The sequence below is a fragment of the Hippopotamus amphibius genome, chromosome 1 (assembly GCF_030028045.1).
Source record: "Hippopotamus amphibius kiboko isolate mHipAmp2 chromosome 1, mHipAmp2.hap2, whole genome shotgun sequence".
Taxonomy (NCBI): Eukaryota; Metazoa; Chordata; class Mammalia; order Artiodactyla; family Hippopotamidae; genus Hippopotamus; species Hippopotamus amphibius.
Window position 1 is genome coordinate 82,081,797 of NC_080186.1, and position 19,074 is coordinate 82,100,870.

Here is a 19,074-nt window from a genome sequence, read left to right on the forward strand (position 1 = left end):
TATTCAGCCATTAAAAATGAATGAATCCTGCCATTTGTGACAACACAAAGGGAACTTGAGGGCCTTATGCTAAGTGAAATAAGTCAGACAAAAAAAGATAAATACCATGTGCATAAATTCACCTACATGTGAATTCTGAGAAAAACAAAAACAATCAAAAACACCCTTTGAGCTCATGGATATAGAGAACAGATTGGTGGTTGCCTGAGATGGGGTAGGAGGAGAAGTGAAATGGGTGAAGGGGATCAAAAGGTACAAATTTCCAGTTATAAAGTGAATAAGTCCTGGAAATGGAATGTACAGCATGGTGACTATAATTAATAATACTGTGCTGCATGTTTGAAAGTAGCAGAGTGGATCTTGAAAGTTCTCACCAGAAGAAAAAAAATTTTTTGTAACTATGTATGGTAACAGATGTTAACTGGTCTTATTGTGATCATTTTGCAACATATACAAATATCAAATCATTACCATAATATGTAAATTATACCTCAATTTACAATGTTAAAGCACAAAATGAAGTGACTAGTAGCCCATGTCTTGTTTTAGCAACTGCAGACCCACAAGTGATGCTGTCATCTGATAAAGGCCTTGATGACCCATCAACAGTCCTACAGATACCTCGGAGCCTCATAACATGCCCTGCTAAATGCTTTAATCAAACCAGAACAGATATGACACTGCCAAGGCAGCCACCAGGCCCGCTTGTCCTGACCCTGTGCTCACCTCTGCCTTCGTGCAGGATTTTGCTAAAAGGCTTCAGCTGTTTCTCATAGAGGATGGCGGTTTGTGTGTACTGATGGCGCAGGGCAGTCCACGTTTTTTCTAACCTTGTGATCTGGAAGAAATAAAGGTGTTATTTTGGAAAAGGCTCTTTTTAAAACTACCTTTTTGCTTAAGTTTTGGAATGGATGATAGAGGTACATGGTACAAACTCAAAGCAGTTAAAAGGAGTGTACAGAGAAAAGCTAATCCCCACCCCAACCCTGCTCCGTGTTGCTCTAATGACCCATTAGACACATACACCTTTTAAATAAGTGCATATCATACTACACATATTTTCCTGTTCCTTGTTTGGAAATTATTCCATGTAAGTACATAGAAAACAGCATAGAATAGTCTTGTTTTGTTCAACTTTTGCCTGATGTTCCATTTACACATAAACCATAGTTTAACTAGTTTCCCATAGATAAGAGCTTTAAACATATTTTTCTATTACAAAATTACCTCAAAGATCTTGCAGATGTACACAAGTATAAAAATATCTGGAGGATAAATTTCCAGAAGTGGAACTACTGGGTCAAAAAATACATGTTTTACTCCACAGAGGTTATACTGATGTAAGGATATAGAATGTCATGTACAGCATTTTAATGTTACTTATAAGTAATAAAGTCTGAGACACATAGAAAATTGCCTAGACCATATAATGCCACTACTCATTCCTTTCCATCTCTTTGGGAACAGTTTAGTCAAGACCAACATACGCCACTGACTCTGGCTGCCTTAACATAAATGGTCCCCCACTCACACCCTAAAACCAGCAAGCCCATGTCTGACGTTTTCAACATGAAACAAGGAAGAGGGGAAGGGAACCAATATTTAGGGAATGAGGGCCAACTCTGTCAGGTATTTAAGGAATTTTATTTAATCCTCACTATGCCCTATGAGGCACGTATTTTGGCTTCATTTTACAGGTCAGAAAACAGAAGAGATTAGGTAACTTGCTCAAGGTTTCATAGCTGCTAAATGGCAGAGGTGAGATTCATTTCCTTGGTCTCTAAGAGCTCCCTGTGTATTCCAAGAGGAAGGTGAGAAAGGATCACCATCAGCAGATTTGCTGGGAAGGAAAGGATGTGGCTGGTCTTCCTCTGGCCACCCACCACGCCACCCTCTCTTCTCATGACCCCTTCTCTTGCCCCTCCCTGAAGCATCCGCCCTTCTGAAAGGAGCCCTTGTCTCTCGGCTAGGCCCATCTCCTGGATGCTCTCTCTTGATACCAGAAGCGGAGAAGAGAAGGGGTAGGTTTAGATGATGACATAACTCTCCTCTCAGGCGTTTCCTGGGCCTGCCACTCCCCTCCCCCACCAGGGCCCTGAACACCCTGGAGGACTCTGCCCCCTCACTGCAGAAATGCTCCAGAAGAGAAGAGTCTGATGCTGCTATGGGGGGACGGGAGCCACCTATAAAGCTATGTTTAGGTGCTTTGGCTAAGTCCCTAATTGCTGAGTCTGATGTCACGGACAGCAACCATGTTAATGTCACAAAACGCCCCCTTCGCTACTCTCGCAGGAAGCTCTGGGCTGGGAGGCTATGCATACAGCTAGCCTGTTAGCCCTCAAAATTATAGGCAGTTTTGGAGAAGAGGAAATAAATATGATGTAAATTAAAAACACCTGAATGAAAAATGTTAACTCCTGTTAGTATAGAAGTCAGTACATCATAAAAATATGGCTGAACTTGTTTATGTCACATATCGACCCTATACAATTCCAGTGCATCTAAAGAATTCTGAAAGCTCTTGGAATATTATAATTGGAATTGACCCCTCAAAATTTCCTGGTGAAAGCATTAAGTTTTTCAGCTTTTTGTTTGAAAGGTGACCTTGCTTTTATGCAAGGAAATTATGTTCCTAACATGCCCTGACTTGTACGACCTGTGACCGTAGCTGTCTGCCCCAGTGGCAATGGTGGATGTTCAGTGAGCACCCGGCAGGATTTCACAGACAACCCGTGGCTGTGAAACAGCCAAGCTAAATGATCAGCGGTTTTGGTGTAACCAGTTGCAGACAGGCTTGTGGGACTGTGATCTCGTACTCAAAGTTGCCGAACACCTAGGGCTTGGCACATCGGAAGTCTGAAAGCTGTCTCCAAGCAGTCAAAGACAACAGGACCACCTTCCTCTAAGAGGTCCATTTGACTTCAAAGGCAGGTTTTCAGTTCTGACCCTCATCCTAAAAACAGTCTGTTGAAGCAGATGAATTCAAAGTGCCCAATTTCAGAAACTCTGCTTAGGGGATTACATGGCAGATGGGCCAGGAATCTGAATTTCTTAACATGAGAGTCTGTTTCAGGTGATCTGAGGAACATACTTTGAGATAAACCACTCTAGGGATTCTCAGAGATCAGCTCCCCAAATGTCCCGGTTTCCTAGTCATTACCCCGAACTGCCCAGTGACTCCGACAGAAGCAGTCTCTTTCTTATACAACACACCCGAGTCAGACGTATCATCCTAACAGGTTCTTCAGGAATACCTATAGTTCCTGAGGATGACTCTTCTTATTGTATATCAAAGAGAAAGTGTAGGCTGTCAGCAATTATCTGCTGTTTTTAAAAACAGAGCCAAAATACTTGGCACACTGCTCTTGTGTGCTCCCTAGTCAAAGCACCTTTCACTAATATACAATTTACCTCTTGAGATTGACTACAGTAGCCTGTGATTTGCTAAGCATGGGCTTGCAGACCACTTTGCAGAACATTAAGTACACACAGGCCCACAGGGCCACACAAAGCAAGTGGAAATTTACCTGTGGCATTTCCAAGGCCTTCATGATGGCCGAGAAAGAATAGAGGTCCCCCATGGCATCTTTCAGCTCCACTGCCACCTGGATGATCCTATTGAGGGTGGCTGCTCTGTCCTCCAAAGTGCCCGTGCAGCCCAGAATGTCCACTGCGATGCCGATGGCCATCGTGTTGTGTCTGAGAGGGAGGAAAAGAGCGGTCAGGCCCAGGGCCAACAGGACTAGGAGGAAACAAACCAAACTGGCCAGGGAAAGGACTGGCTTTGCTCCATTTGCTGCTCTCACCCTGAGATGCACTGGCAGCTCAGCTGGTTTGGTTGCTGATTTCAACAGAGAGACCACCTCCACCAGGCTGACTGCAGCAGAGTCCCAGCAAGGCCTCAGAAGGTGTCCTATACAGAGTCAAAAGGGACTCAGATGCCCCAGGACAGGGCATGTTCAGCCCTGGAGCAGGGTGCATGAAGAAGGCCCTCTTGGGGTGAAGCTGTTCAGAAGTGAATGTAGCTCCCTGTACCTTCCACCATGACAGGTCCATGGAGATGCCAGGTCCCCCAACACACCGGGGAATCCCTTCCTCAGGGAAGCCCTAGACCACCTCTACTGAGCCCACTGGACTGGGGGATGGAAAGGACAGAAAAATGAGAAAATATGCTTGATCCAGGAAGACAACATGGATGTCAGAACAAAGGAGTGAATGAGGAGCTAAGAATCGAGTGTCCGTGGTTCCTGTCAAGGGGCCAGAAAGTGAATGGAGATGTGGACAAAGACTCAACAGTGATCTGGCAGGACTTCCCTGTAAGGTCAGACCCTAATAAAATTGAACTCTTGTATCGGCCAACAATCCTCGCTTTTCTCATCCTGAACTACACAGGTCAACCTCGCAGACCAGAGAAGGAAGCAGAGTGGCCTTTTCTCTACAGACAACAGGACCAATATGAATGGGGTCACAGGGAGGTCTTCCTGGTGGCAGCAGCACAGCCTGTAAACCTGCCTCTCCTTCTCTCTGTGGACCAGGAGTTCCTGCCTTGGACCAGAGTGGCCTCAGGTAAATTTCTCCAAGCACTGGTACAAGTGCTAGAGGTGAAGCCCTGATTCACAGCTACAGTCAAAGCAATATGACTTGCCTTTGAAACTCTGGGGCCACCTTGTCCTGAAGGTTCACAGCTAAGGATGTTACTCCAAGGCCACGTGTCTCTCTGTGCCCACACATGCTGGTCTCTTTCTCGCTCTTCTAGCGCGGAGAGGAGGGATTCATCTAGTGCCTAGCTTTACTAGTTTCTCTCATGAGTCTTAAATCAGTAACAGGTTCTGCTGTCTCTGAGTGTTTGCACATGTGGGTATGCAGGGTGCTTGCTCCAAGTGTGACCTTAGGTTGCTACCTGACTGCTCCACTCCCCCATTTCCTCATCCCTAAAATGGGAAGGAGGGCTGTTGTGAGAAAGACTGTGTGTGGGTGTAAAGATAATTAAAGCACCTGGCAGCAGCAGTGCCTAGCAAATAGTAATTGTTACTACAATTGTATCTATGTGTGCATCTCTCCCTCTCTATCTTGGTCCCTTGTGCCTGTTTGTCTCTCTTTTTCTTTATCTCCTTTTGCTAGTTTCTTGTCTTTCTTAACTAATGGATCATAAAATAGACTTAAAGTACATTTTTATTACCTTATATACTTATTGAAGAGTTTTGTTACCCATCTGCAAAGTGTTATGGTTGAGCCAAACATTTTATTTTTTTAAGGTTTTTATTGGAATATAATTGCTTTAGAGCCAAACATTTTAGATGTTTAATAGTAAACTAACTTCCCATGTTGCCTTCAATTGATTCTTTATTCAGTGTTTCTTCCTGTGTTTTAACCACCCTTGATAAAAGACAGGTTCTCTACTTCTTTAAGACCAGGCTTTATATCAACAGCTGACTAATTATATCCATTCATTCAACCAATATTTGCCTCAAACCTCCTGCATATCCCACCATAAGAAAAATAGGAGGAGGCAGTAAACATTATATGAAGGACATCTCCACTTGCTAGGCTCGGAATGGGTGAGGTGGTATGTTTAAAATGAAGGGTAGTTTGTATTTGATTCTCAAACACAAGAATGTCATTTGATCCTGCAGGACTGCTATAACCTTGTCCTTTATCTAGTAAACACATTGTAATGGAGAAAACTGCTCTCTAAGCCCTACTAGGTAGGTCCCACAGGTCAGTCCTGGACAGGAAACAAGCCTAGGAGACAGACCCCAGGCAGGCGGCAATCAGGAAAAAGAGGAAACGGATGTAGACAAGAGTGGAAGTCAGAAAATAGCCCAGAGAGAAGCCCCAAGCTTGCTGACCTCAGCCTGGGCCCAGAATGCATACCCAACACACCCGATGACACTGATAAAATAAGGCCTGCAACTGGGGAGTCTTCAGGCTGAAACGTATCACAGGAGAAATGGGGACGCCAAACAGCACAGCTGATCTCCGCTGAAACGATGACCACCAGGCCCAGACCAGGATGGAGCGCTCGTTCATGGAAATGAGAAGCCAGGTACCCGGGGCGTGGGGAGGGAAGAGGGTGCCTGGAGCGTGGGGCTAGCATCTAGAAGCGTCTGAGCAGGGTAAGTAGGGAAATTCAGAAGTTGGACCTACAACTGCCCAAAGACAATAAACAACGAGCCAACAAGCACGACGGAACAAAGGCAGCAGGGGCCATTTCCTGCCCTCCTGCCTTCCAGAAGTCTTCCATTTGGCATTCTGGGTGTTTCCTAAGGGATGCATCTGTGGCTGTGAAGCCAAGGCAACAGCAGCATTGAAGCCATTTTATCTGCTTCTTAGTCAGGTAACCTTGGAAGCAGCTGTTATGGACCCTCCCACGTTATCTGAAATAAAATGTTTACTTTCTAAGGGGTACAGCCTAGGACTGCACTGTCCACTCGCCACATGTGGCTGTTTACACTTAAAATAGTAAACAGTAAAATAAAACACTGCATCCTTCGGTAGCCACACTTCAGGTGCTCAGTAGCCACGTGTGGCTAGTGGCTGCTGTAATGAGATTTCTGCATCACAGAAAGCTGTGGACACCTCTGGCTGTCCATCACTGGACAGTGCTGTGACCCAGAACACCACAGGAAGCCATGGGCAGGGGATGACGGCACTGGGGCCCCCAACCTCTGAAGCATCACTGCCCTCTTCTCATGAAAAGCCAGGGTCCTTGCTGTCCATTAAAGACCACATGCGTGTCATGGCAATTGGGAAACCGGTTGGAAAAACAGAGAACTTAAGATAGTCTTGCCCAAGTCAATTATCTTTTTTGTGTGTGTTGAAAAGGCCAACTTCTATGGTAATATGAGAATCTAGTTTAGTGCTTCTTTTCTTAAAACCATGCCTTGCTACTTCTATCTAATTTCTAAATATCTGACCTTCACGTGAGTGGGTTTTAATGAACAGCCAGGGCCCTGGGTTTCCATGAGAAGAGGGCAGTGATGCTTTAGAGGCCAGGGACCCGAGTTCCGTCATCCCCTGACCTCTGATCCCCTATTTGTCCACCCCTCAAAGAAAACATTGTTCAGACTCTGTTCCTCCAAATTTCCCCACAAACTCCCACTTAATTCCTAAAGCAGTCTTGAACTCCAGAGACAAAGGGGCTGCAGCTCAGCGAGCCGGGGTGGAGGAGGCACGGCGTCCGAGCTCCACCTGCCTGCAGCGCTGCTCCCACCCCAGGCTGGCAGGGGCTGTGGTGACCTGTGCTCCCAGGCCGCGTATCTGTCTGCTCCTCTACCCACTGCTGGAGCAGGGACGGGAACGTGCTCGCTTCCCTGACTTCCTCTGTGCTGCCTCTTTGAGCTTCTCCAGGAATTCTCAGGCTCAGGGCTCCAGGGCCTCACACCCTCGAGCAAGGCAGCCCGGGGGTGGTGGGGCCTCTCCCCACTCTGAAACCTGTGGCTCTGACAGCCTGCAGAGTGGAAAGCGCCGTAAGCGCAGAGCAGCACTGCTCACCTTTCGATGATGTCCAGGCGCAGCTGGTGGCCATAAGGCAAGGTGATGAGCTCCAGCCCTGAGCTCACGCCCATGTTCTTCCTCATCGCGTCAGAGACTTCAAGTATCCTCGCGACCTGTCAAGAATACGGGTTGAAACAAACTGGACCAGAACGTGGGCTTGCTGGGAACACGATGTATCACGTGGAAAGAAATACACTAAACTGGGACAGTGTGTACGCACGTGCCTTGTTGCATTTCTTTTTAAGCAGCAGCATCTTATGATACAGTTTTAATATATGTGGAGGATTTTAATACACATACTGGAATGTAAAACCTGGCAGGAAAGCACCTAGGTTGGTCTGCAGAATCTGCAGATTTGGTGTTTCTGCCCAGCCAGAGAAAGGTGCAGTTCTTCAAGCTTGTGTCTGACACAGGCTGGATCCTGCTGTGATGTTTTGCTGCCAACAGCAGGGCTGCGTGTGTGCAGACCAGACCGATCCCCTGCAGTGGAAAGGCAGAGCTGCGTCCAAAGGCTGCTGTGCTATGGGCTCTGCCGTTCATGGGCTCACTTAACTGCAGGGCTGGCTCCTATTACCCTTAATTACACCTCTCCTGGGCTCAGGAAACTCAATGCACGTCTGGAAACTATTAGAAACCTGCATAGTGATTTGAAACCCGAGGTCTCAAACACACCCACTTCCCCCCCCAAGAGGTCTTCCTTAAAGGAAATCTGATTTGTTTGTCCCAGCCAGCTCTCTCCCTCTCAATGTTCGTGTGTGTTCACAGCTTATTGTAATCAGGTATTAACTGACCACTTACAGTTATTACATGTTACCTCCAAATGCCACAACTGAGTCCGGGTGTCTCTAAAATGGGGCCAGTGACACTCACAGGGCACTGATGTACTAACAGTGCAACCAGCAAATACAGCGGGTCAAACCAACACTGGACACATGGCAGGCACGGGACAATTCCTCTCCTTGATCTGGTGGGGTTGTCCCCGACTATAATTATCCTGGGAGTATGAACAGTCCAGATGTCTTCATAACAGGCCATGAAAAACATCTGGAAGTTTAGCTGATATTATTAACCTTGACCCTTAACTTCTGTGGCTGAGCAACTTCTGTGGCTGAGCATAGGCACCACTGTCAGCCCTGGGGGTGAGCTGTCCAGTGCAGACTCCAGAATAGGATGCAGGATTCATACTCCGCTCTCTGGGCCTCAGTTTCCCCTGCTCTAACACAGCTGCTAAGTTCACGTCTCTCAACGACTTTGCCAAGGCTCAAATGACTCTAAAACCCCAGCTATTTAAAAAGTCGAGTTGTGAATCACTGGCCACGCGGAAGGGGGAAGAATTCTGGCCCGATCTCTGGAAAGAGATTTACACCTTGACCATGGCAAGGCAGCCCAGATGCACAGCCCGGCCACCTGCAATCACACACATTTTGCTTGCTTGTTTAGACACCTGCCCTGTCAGAGGCTCCAAACCCAACACATCCAATCCATGCACACTCTGCGTAACAAGAGTCAAAGGATTGTCATTGATTCAGTTTTGTTCTGGAAGATGTTTTCCTCTCCAGTCTGTTTTCCTTCAGTGTAAACATGCAATCCCCTGGTCACTTTCCTGATGTATTACCAGGAAATGCCAACACCTGCTTGCCCCAAGGCGAGCTCTGGGACAAGGGGGTCCTGAGGTCACAGTGCTAAGCCTGGATTAGGTCTCCTGGAAAAGCCCAGGGCCATGCAGCTCAGAGATGCAGAGGAGGGATGAACACTTGTAGAGGATTTACGATCAATACCCCACGATGAGGCATTCCAGCCACCCTCTGCTCTTCTGATCTTAGCCATCCTAGCTCTGCAGGGTCTCCGAACGCTGCCTGCTCCTCATCCCGTTGCCTCAGGAGCTGCTGCAGTCACCCAGGGGAGCCCTGACAGGGGCCTGGCCCTGCCCTCCTCCCAGATGCTAGGGACCGTCTACAGAGCAATGAGATCGCCTGGCTCCACTCACCGTGTCTGTTGCCCTCTGCAGAGGACTCTGATTTGCACGGTGCACTTACGGGCCTGTCTCCCTCACTGAACTGCAAAGTGATTTGAAGGCAGCAACCTGGCACGAGCCCAGAAGTAGAGACTTAAAAACAAGGCAGGGACGACCCCAAGCCCTCCCCCAGCTGATGCCACGTGTCCTTCGCCGCCCACACAGGGTGAATCCTCCATAAATCAACCCCTCCCCCCACGGTTTTTGACCTCTGAGTCTCTGCACGTGTGTGTTGCCTGCCACCTGGGAGATGCTTTTCGTGTTTTTCATCAGGCCAACTCCTGTTCAGCCTTCAAAACTCATCTCAGACATCCCCGCCCTGATCCCCTCCCTCCCCTGTGTTTAAGACCCTACCTCAGAGGCCCTGCAGCTCCTGTGCTTTCCACTGAGGAGCACTTCCCACCTGGGCTGTGTTCTGAACTCCTGTGTACCTGTCACTCCTGCCTCCCCGACCATGACCTGGCCTGGCTTGGCCCACAGCGGGTGCTCAACCAAGGCTCAATACAGAACACTAGTGAACACTTAGCCTCACCCTGGGGCAGGCACGGTGCAAGGGCTTTAGTCTTCACAACCACCTGGGTTGTGGCATTGTTCTCCTTTTAGAGACCCCGCGAGGCAGGGGGAGGTGGCATGAGACTCAGGTAGTTCATCCCCGGAGGCCAGGCCCTTGGCCACTGGGCCTCTGCTCTAGCTTCTGCAGAGACAAGTGGGTGAGGCCAGGGTGGCGCCCGTTTGCAGGGTGGGAGGGGCTCAGTGGACGCCCACCCAGCCCCAGCCTGGGGAGGGGGCGCCACACTGCTGGGCAGGCAGCCTCCAGCACTCAGGGCCACCCACTGTCCTGACACCCCGGGCTCTGTGCACAGGTGGGAACCAGCACTTGGGCCCCAGATGCTGCCCAGCGCCTGGTCTCGGCTTCCGGGTGGCCCCGTCTGGTTGCAGTTAGAGTCGGTCACAACAGCCTTTGTTTTATTTCCCTCTTAGATGCTAGTTGTGCCTGCTCTGCTGGCAAAGGTCTGAAGTCAGTGGCTCAGGAAGAGAATTAGGAAGGGGCAGTGGACTCAGGAGGGAGGACGGAAGACTGAACAGCCCTGCCCTTGGGGGCTGGGAGAGGGGACTCAGAGCCAGGGGGCTCCTGCTTGGGTCTCTGCCCCGCTGCCTGGAGGCTCTATCCAGCCCCTCTTCCGGGGTGCCTGAAGGTAACTGGGGAATGGGACCCCCACCAGGAGGACAGAGAAACAGAACAATAAGGAGGGCAGGCTGCACGTGCCTTCAGTTGAGAACAGACTGCCAAGGCAGTGGAGAGGTTCTAGACTCTCCTGCAAAGAGTGGTCAGGCATTTCACCTCCTCCCAGACTACCACCAAGCCCCGCCTGAGGCCACAAGGGGGAAGGATTCATTTCCCCCTGGAAATTAGGCTGTTCTGTAAACCCAGACCCACATTCCCACAAGAAGCTTCCTCCATGGAGAACCCAGACAGGTTCACGCCAGGCTCCTGGCCTGTTGGTGTGGTTCTGCTCTGAGAGCCAGGGCCCAGCATGAGCTACTTACTAAAACAGGAGACCTAAATCCTCTCCTCGCCCAAACAGGTTTAGCTCCCATTAAAGTGAGGTAAGGTGTGAACAAGGCAAATGTTCTGGCCCCTTGGAGAGCTGCCCACGGACGTCCAGCCAACCACACAAACAGCCCTTGATCATCCAGCACAGCCCCTTTCCTGACAGCCCCCCAGACTGTGCACTCCAGAACAGCCAGCACCTGCTTAACGGTCCTCAAGCCTGCCTTGGGAGGCCCCCTGGGCCCCTGTCAGCCTCAGTCCGGGGAGGAACCTGTTGTGGGAGTCCTCCAAGATCAGATTTCCTGCCATGATTCATGACCCAGGAAATTTATATAGGAAAACCCAACTCCTCAATAAGCCCTGACCTTTGAAGCTAATTGACTTCACTGAGCTACAAATGCAAAAGGGCTTTAAATCTCTCTAAGGCCTTGTCTGTTGCTGAAATGAAGGGATCTGTCTCCTTATACTGAGGGGTGCGCTGAGCACATCCCAGTCTTAAACACCTGCTTCCTAGAAATTTCTCTCTGAAGGATGAGGTTGTCTTGGGGCCAGCTATGAACAAAAGCCACCCATGTCTAAAAGAAATGCTTCCTATCAAAAATGATGATGATGTAAACAGATTTACGTAGTCACATGGAAAGATGGTCATGACACGTTCGATGAGAGACAAAAAGGATTTGGAATGGTACGCGTAGACCGGTGCCATTCTGTGGTAAACAAATAGATACGCATGCAATTATTATTTACATGTATCTATTTGTGGAATAAATCTTAACAATGGTGATCACCAAGAAACTGGATTTCCTGTGATTTTTATTTTTTCTTTTCTCTTAATCTGTACCGTATAATTTTCCTAAAATTAAATCTTATAATTGTATTTTACAATTTTTCTAAATGGAGCACGTAACTTTAAAGATGTTTACCGTAAAGACCACTTTCGTAACAATAAAATAAATATATGATGTACATATGTAGCATGTATAATGAAATAAAAACAACCGAGGCTCTGCTACTCCAGAAACTACATTTTCATCTACAATCTGCTCTCCTTTGGACCTGACTTCAGCAGTTCTGACGGAGTTGAGGCTGTGGGAGAATTTAAAAATGCACGCCAGCAGGGAGAAGGACACAGCAGGGGTGGGGGAGGGAAGGCACGGCCCCAGGCAGCGGCCTGCAGCCCTCTGTCCCAGGTGAGCGTCACAAACTTCCTGCCTGGGCAAGGGCTGCCCCGGCCTGTGGGTGCCACCCCTTAAATAAATCCCCACACCCAGGTTATCACCTGAGTTTTCCTGTGAGCAAAGCGATCACAAGGTAAGGCAGAATGAGGCCCAGACAGATGCCCCTTCCAAACATGCGGAAATCTGACCAAACCCACCCACCGGGCACCTACCTTGCAGTCCATGCTCAGCATGTGCTGGGCAATGACCTTGGGGTCATTGTTGGTGAACAGTTCTTTCGCACGCTTCAGCATGGTGGTCTCCAGGGGCTTGTTCTCAGGAGGAAGGAGCTTCGACTCAAAGTCGTTGGGCTTGAACGAGGAGGCAGTCTCCAGGAGGGGCCTCACAAACGCGCCCTGGTCCTCCTGCCCCTCGTCCCTCTGGGCCGGTGGCGGCTCCCAAGGCCTTGCCCCGTCGTCGTCATCAAGGATCAAGTAGCTGGTGTCAGAGTTCCGGGCACCCGGCCCCCCGTTCTGCTTGGCTGTCAGCAGCTCCACGTAGCTGTCCTGGGCACAGCAGGGCGGCCACGCTGCCCTGTCACCGCCTGCGGCCAAGGCCGGGTTCAGTTCGCAGTAGTTGGCCTCTGCGTTGAGCCAGGCGGATGGAGACGGGGGAGCCTTGAGCACGGGTGCCTTGCAGGGCTTGGGGGGCGGCTTGGGGCAGAGCTGGCTGTCTGAGCCCCTCAGCGCCTCCCCTGCCCTAGCGTCCGAGGAGACCCTCCGAATCACCGCTGGGCTCAGGGTGGGCTCGCTGCCCGTCCTGAACACGGGTGAGTTTGGGCAGGGGCTTGTGCCCACACCTGGGGACTGAGGGGGCAGCTTACCACCTGTGGAGGATAAGAGAGGGTCAGAAAAAGCTTAGCTGTGCAGAGAACACAAAACAGACAAAACTAGAGTGACAGTTCCAGGCTCTCAATTCAGGCCCTGGGGTTTCGATTTTCTCCCTCAAAAGATAAGTCAGTATGACCACCACAGGCCTGATCTAGAGCAGTCTAGAAGAGCACGTCAAGGGCTGAGGTGGCCCCACACTTCTGGGGGAATTCTAAATCCCGGCGACTACCGACACTGGGCAGCAATGTCATTTTATGGTCACAGAGGATTAGTACAGGCAGAACAGGGAAATATATTGAGCTTGGAAGGCAGTGAGTAATCTAACCTTGCCCTAAGAAACACACGCCTTCAGCCCCAGCGCATAAAGGGTGCATCCCGGCCAGGGTGGATCCCAGCCAGCTTTCAGGAAGTGATAGAGACCCACGGGGAAGGGAGAGAAAGACGCTGCGATAACCCGTGTCCGAGTAGTTTACGAAGGGGCGTCAGGAAAAGCACCTTGTGGTTCCCCATGGAAGGTCAGTTGCAAAAATAATGAAAAACAATCCCGTTGCCTATTGTCGTAATTGCTCACTTGGTTCTCCCACATCCCGTACCATCTCACTCTTCCGGTTGTGACAGGAGAATGGAGAGGAAGAGGGCTCTGACCCACTCGCCGTCTGCCCAGGGAGGAGACTAAGGGGAAGGCGCGTTTGTTATGAAGACCACCAGTGAGCAACTGGGCTTAGAATCGGGAAACCTGGGCTCAAATGCTGGCTTCGCCACTTACTAGATAGATGAATCTAGACACGTCACTTAATACCTGTGCCTTGGTTTCCTCAGCTGCAAAGATGATAACATGCCCACCTTGAAGCCTTGTCATGAGGCTTAAAACTAGCACGCATAAAGTGTTCAGCTCAGTGATCTGCATCCGGATATAGTTCTACAAACCCCTCATCCTACAGCCTGCAGACATGGAGTTTTCTGTCATTCCCATATTAGGTGACCAGATGGAGTAGGGGAAACAGCCTGAAGGAAATCAGGGGAACACTGTCACCCTCCTCCCCCCCAAATTCCCAAAGACCTACCAATTGGCAGGTAACTTTCCGACTGGTGGGCTTTGAGGGACAAGGCTCTTCTGTCCTGCATGTGATCCAGGCAGGCTGGCTGGCTACCACTCTTCTCTCTATTTCTGAAGCAAAAGACAAATGGGGCAGAAACATGTCATTAAATCGTAAAACCTTTAGGCAACGTCATGGAAAGTTTAAAAAAAAAAAAAGATTGCTCAGAATGAGAGAGTTCCAGCACAGCCTAAGAGTCAAGGAATGTCTGCTGAGGAGGAAATTACTGATGGGGGAGATTAGTACATGACTGTGCTGTGGGCTCCGTCCGCACGTCCCCAGGACCAATCCGGTTAGGTCCTAGGCTGCCTCCTCTGAGTCCTGCCATCCTGTTGAGCAGAGCAGGGTAAAAGTTTCAAGATATTCTCAGGAAAATCTGATGAACTGGAATGCGTACTTTCAACAGCGCCTAAAATTACTTACAGACCCGGGAGGAATGAGTTGTGTAACCCACATGCGTATGCCACCAGGCCTCACAGTGTCACGGTTAGGAAGGAAGCTGTGGGGCCGTTTCCATTCCAGTGCAAATCTTGGCGTCCCCCAAATAACCTGCAGGGTTGCCCGGGGAGGCTGTTGCAGCCATCCAGGGGGATCCCACTGGGGGACCCCACAGTCGGCCTCCTGGGGCTGAGTCGGGAAAAGGGGCGTGGGGTCCCCAGGCAGCAGAGGGAGGCAGAGAGCACACGCACAGGGAAAAGGTGGAACGTCATGGCACAATTAGCTAGCATTCCTCTGTCCCTTGCCAAGCGAGACTGGGAATTTCTCTAATTAGCTCCAAAGAACAGAATCTCCTTTTGCTAAAACAGAAAGTCCTGCGCCAGCCAAGTCATAATGAACTTCAATCAGCCTCCCCCCACCACCCCACCGCCCCCAACAAGCTTATGTTACAGAAACTGCGAAATTCTTTCCTACCTTTGCAAGCACCAAAGGAAAAAAAACAAACCAAAACCCCCCCCCAAACTCCCAGCAACAGAGAAATTCCAGCAACCCCTCAGAGATAAGGCAGGGCAGAGGGCAAATTCCAAAAGGCAGAGGCTTCAGTGAAGTGATATTTAAGCAGTGATCGCAGCCTGCAGTCAGCCTCCACGGCCTGCAGTGCAACCTGCAGAGTGCACACCTGTGCCAGTAGGCGGCCAACCGGCAGGCCGGACGTCAGGGTAGGTGTGGAGCCGCTGGCGAGCGGAGGGGCAGGGCTTCGGGCCATCTTCCATGTTGAGCCCACCTCACCCCTACATTTAGGCATTTCTGGGCCTGTAGCCTGTGCCAGGTGGTGACAAGGCTTAGGGAGCTCTGCTTTCAAAGGGCAATCTGAAGAGTGGCTCTGTTAGCTTTGTCTCGTAGACTTAGAGACTTTCTCAGCCTTTTTTTCATTTCTTATCTTTAAAAAAAACACACGTATTTTAAATCCGGGTTGCTGAGGGCTGACCAGGAGGCCTTCCTCCCCAGCACTGTACCCGGCAGGGGTTCCGCAGCTCACCCTGGCTCTGTTCACGACACTGACCCCCTGCGCATCAGTTCAGCAGCCACCCCCACTCCCAAAAGAAACAGAAGACAGGTCAGGTCCCCCTCTAATATTTTAAGGGATCATGTCCCATCTTATTACCATGAAAAGGAGAATTTCTAAATGTCAGATCTTGCGCCCCTCCCTGCAGCTGCCCTGGGTCTTGCATTCCACTGCCCTCCAGAACATACTAACGGTTTGGGTCATTAACACTCACCTAGCACTTTCTATGTGCAGGCACTGTTCTAAGCACTTCGCATATCTTAAAGCATTTAACCCTCAAAAGTCCCACCTGTCCAAGAAACTGACGCCCAGAGCAAGTAGGTAGCTTGGCCAGGGTTGGCCAGGTCAGAGGTGGGCCAGCCTCTGAGGCCCGGTGGCAGGCTCCACAGCAGCCAGACGCTCACATCTACCAGAGCTTCCTAGTAGCACACAGCCGTCATTCGTCTTACTCACGGGGTCCTGTATTTTCCTTCTGAATTTCTGCAGTCTAGAAATTACAGCTTATGACCTTTCCTCCTGGTCCAGAGAGAAAACCAGTGCGTGAAATAAACCATGTTGCACAGGCTTGGATGCCAGGGAGCTGGAGAAGGGGAGCCGTGTAACCGAGAGGCTGGGGCGGGTCTTCGCCCTGCCATGCCCACCTCTTGCCTGCTTTCCTCTCCTGGCAGTTAGATAATATGCGCAAGGACTCCCTGCTCCATGAGAGACAGGTCCTGTATTAACCCAGGGCACGCCACGCATAGCCGATGGCGGGCTGCCTCCGCTTGGCACCCACTTCTCTGAACTCTTCTCCCTGAGATCCCCCCAAGGGTCAGACTCTAGCACCCAGGCTCTTGACGTCTCCTGTCTTAGGAATCTTATCTGTTCTGACCTAGTCAACCACCCTTTCCATGTGGACCAAGCTCCTATCTAAGCCTTCAGGGCACACTTCCCTCCCGAACCCCAAAACTATTGCTGGAACTGGCCTTCAGCAAGTCCACAGTCACATCTCAGATGGAGCAACCGGTTTTTCCTCCAAGATCCACCCTCTCTGACTTGCCCTCCTCCATCCTGCCCACACGCAGAGAGCCTCAGGAAGCCTGGTTCCGAGTCTCCTGACCCTTCCCCTGCTCCACCCGCACAGCCTGACCCTCCACGGCTCACGAGCTGGGCCCATCCCCTCCTTATTCTTGTGCACCCCGTTCCCCACGCTGAGTCTTCGCGGCTCCTCAAACCCCTCAGCCTGGCATTAAAGTCTCCCTGATCTGCTGGGGATCAGTCACCTCCCTAAACCTCCCCCTGCCTGCCCCCTGCATGACCCTTTGTTCCAGCGCCATCGGTTTTCTCACTCTGAGCCATGCTTGCCCTTTTCTAACTCTACACTTAGGCTCAGGCTGAGCCCCACTCCCTCCCAGGGGACACCCTCCCCGCTGCAGCATCTCTCCAAATGTTCCCCAGCCTTCAGACCGGCCGGAACCCTCACCTCCTCTGCAAGGTCTCTCCTGGTCCGCCCTCCCCTCAGCAACTGCATCAGTTATTTCTGGCACCAACTCGGTTGGGAACTAACCATGCACTGCCTCATGACAGCTATTCCCATGACACTCGACAGTCTGTTAACACCGCTCATTGTCCCTCTGCTCCTGGGGAAGCACGAATGCCTCGCTGAGCCTGGTCCTGGCCACAGTGCCCCCCGCCGTCCCACCACCACCGGCGGAGGCCCCGACCCACCTGAGGAGGCTGCCCCTGGGCAAGCTCTGCTCGCGGGCCCGGGTGCCGCCCACGGTGAGGCTCAGCCTCTTGGCCGCATCCGGCCTTCCCTCGGCGAGGCTGCCCTCCCGGGCCCGGGCCGGGGAGGTGCCGTAGCGCTCCTCCAGGCACCGCAGGGGCACTGTTCTGTGGACGGGCTGGAAGATGATGGCTCCGCTCTGCTGGGAGATGGGCCGCCGGTTGCCCACATAGCAGCGCACCAGGCCGGGGATGGAGTCAAAGCTCTCCATCTCAAACCGGTACTGCACTCGGCTGTAGGCCTCGCTGAGCCGCAGGACGGTCCTGCAGATCTTGAAGTGCTGAGGGAGGTTCTTCCACTGACAGGTCAGGACAAAGTTTCCGGGGCTGGACAGAGAATCACGAACCAGGAAGTCACCGTCTCGCTGCACGAGGGTTTCTGACACCTTTGGGACAAAATGGTGAGAGAGCAGTAGGCAAGGCAAGCTCAGCTACACTGCTCCCCACTTCTCTGGGCCAACAGACAACACTGCTATCATGTCTCTTCTTCCTTTGCTGCCTCTTTATTTTGTCAAACGTCAAATTCTTGGAAGACCCACTCATGCACTTAAGAACGACTTGCTCATCACCTACTGTGCCAAGTACTGTTGCAGGCACTGCGTTTACCGCGGTGAATGAAGCCGACGAGAGTCCCTGCTGTCTCAGAGCTTCTGCTTTGAGTGCAGAGCTTCTATTTTAGTGAGGACAAACGAGCAACAGGTATGGTATGTCAGATGTAACGCTAAGGAAAAAGTAAATCGGGATGAGAGCTGTCCTCTTAAATAAGGTGGTTAGGAGGGTATCAGGAGAAGGTGACATTTATGCAGACCTAAAGGATGTGAAGTGATGGAAAATAAATAAGAAAATTTGTGTCTGGTGGGTCTGATGCTCCCTCTGCCTCCAACAATTGGAGGAGGGTGTTTGTTGTCATCTACGAGTCATCCTCAGAGCCCTCTCCTAAGATACCCTTCTCCAGGCCTGCTTGGTGGGGAGGGGGTCCGCATGCAGGTGGAGGCCAGGCACTGTGGAATCAGACCCTTGAGTGTGGTTCTGGACACACTGATTACTCTGGAGGGCCTGGAACAAAATGGGCTGGGTCTCTCCTCTCACAAAGTTACTGGGAAGATTATATATTTGCATACATGATGTATGCAAAGCACTAGCACCATGCCTGGGACACAGTAGATGCTAAAAAAAATCATTAGCTATAAGGATGCTGATGTTTATAACAAAAGGAGAATTGATACTGTGTTGTAGTATGGTTGCTCCCGTAGCTAATCCGCCTGGGTTTGCATTCTGGCTCTTCTGGGTGACGAGTTACGTGGACAAGTTACACTCAGTTACATCATCTGTAAAACGGGGATAATATCATCTACAGAGTAGCTATGAAGATTCACAGGAGTAGAGCTTTAGCCATAACTATTGTTATTACTGCTACAGTCTTCAGTTCTACGATCTGGAATGATGTACAGCTGAAAATTTACACTCATGGCAAGTGGGAAACAAATTTTATGATCACGATAAGGAGAATGATGGTGATGACAGACATCAGATTTATAAACTTTGACAAGTTTTCTAGGACAGGCCAACATTTGATCAGCTAGCTTAGAACAGTATGCT

At 50.4% G+C, this 19,074-nt stretch overlaps 2 protein-coding genes across 11 annotated transcripts in view; one reads left to right on the forward strand and one right to left on the reverse strand.

The window, feature by feature from the left end:
• Nucleotides 1-19,074, forward strand: part of FNBP1L (formin binding protein 1 like) — a 139,701-nt gene that overhangs the window by 118,597 nt on the left and 2,030 nt on the right. For all 7 annotated transcript variants that reach the window (XM_057717879.1, XM_057717796.1, XM_057717850.1 and 4 more), the window contains one exon: nt 4,393-4,566. In XM_057717879.1, the coding sequence (XP_057573862.1) occupies nt 4,393-4,566 (174 nt within the window). The remainder of the gene's footprint in view (nt 1-4,392; nt 4,567-19,074) is intronic.
• The window catches only part of BCAR3 (BCAR3 adaptor protein, NSP family member), a 110,094-nt gene that overhangs the window by 4,600 nt on the left and 86,420 nt on the right, over nt 1-19,074 (reverse strand). For all 4 annotated transcript variants that reach the window (XM_057717763.1, XM_057717753.1, XM_057717773.1 and 1 more), the window contains 6 exons: nt 17,419-17,861; nt 14,175-14,278; nt 12,454-13,106; nt 7,495-7,610; nt 3,528-3,699; nt 727-838 (listed from right to left, as the gene is read on the reverse strand). In XM_057717763.1, the coding sequence (XP_057573746.1) occupies nt 727-838; nt 3,528-3,699; nt 7,495-7,610; nt 12,454-13,106; nt 14,175-14,278; nt 17,419-17,861 (1,600 nt within the window). The remainder of the gene's footprint in view (nt 1-726; nt 839-3,527; nt 3,700-7,494; nt 7,611-12,453; nt 13,107-14,174; nt 14,279-17,418; nt 17,862-19,074) is intronic.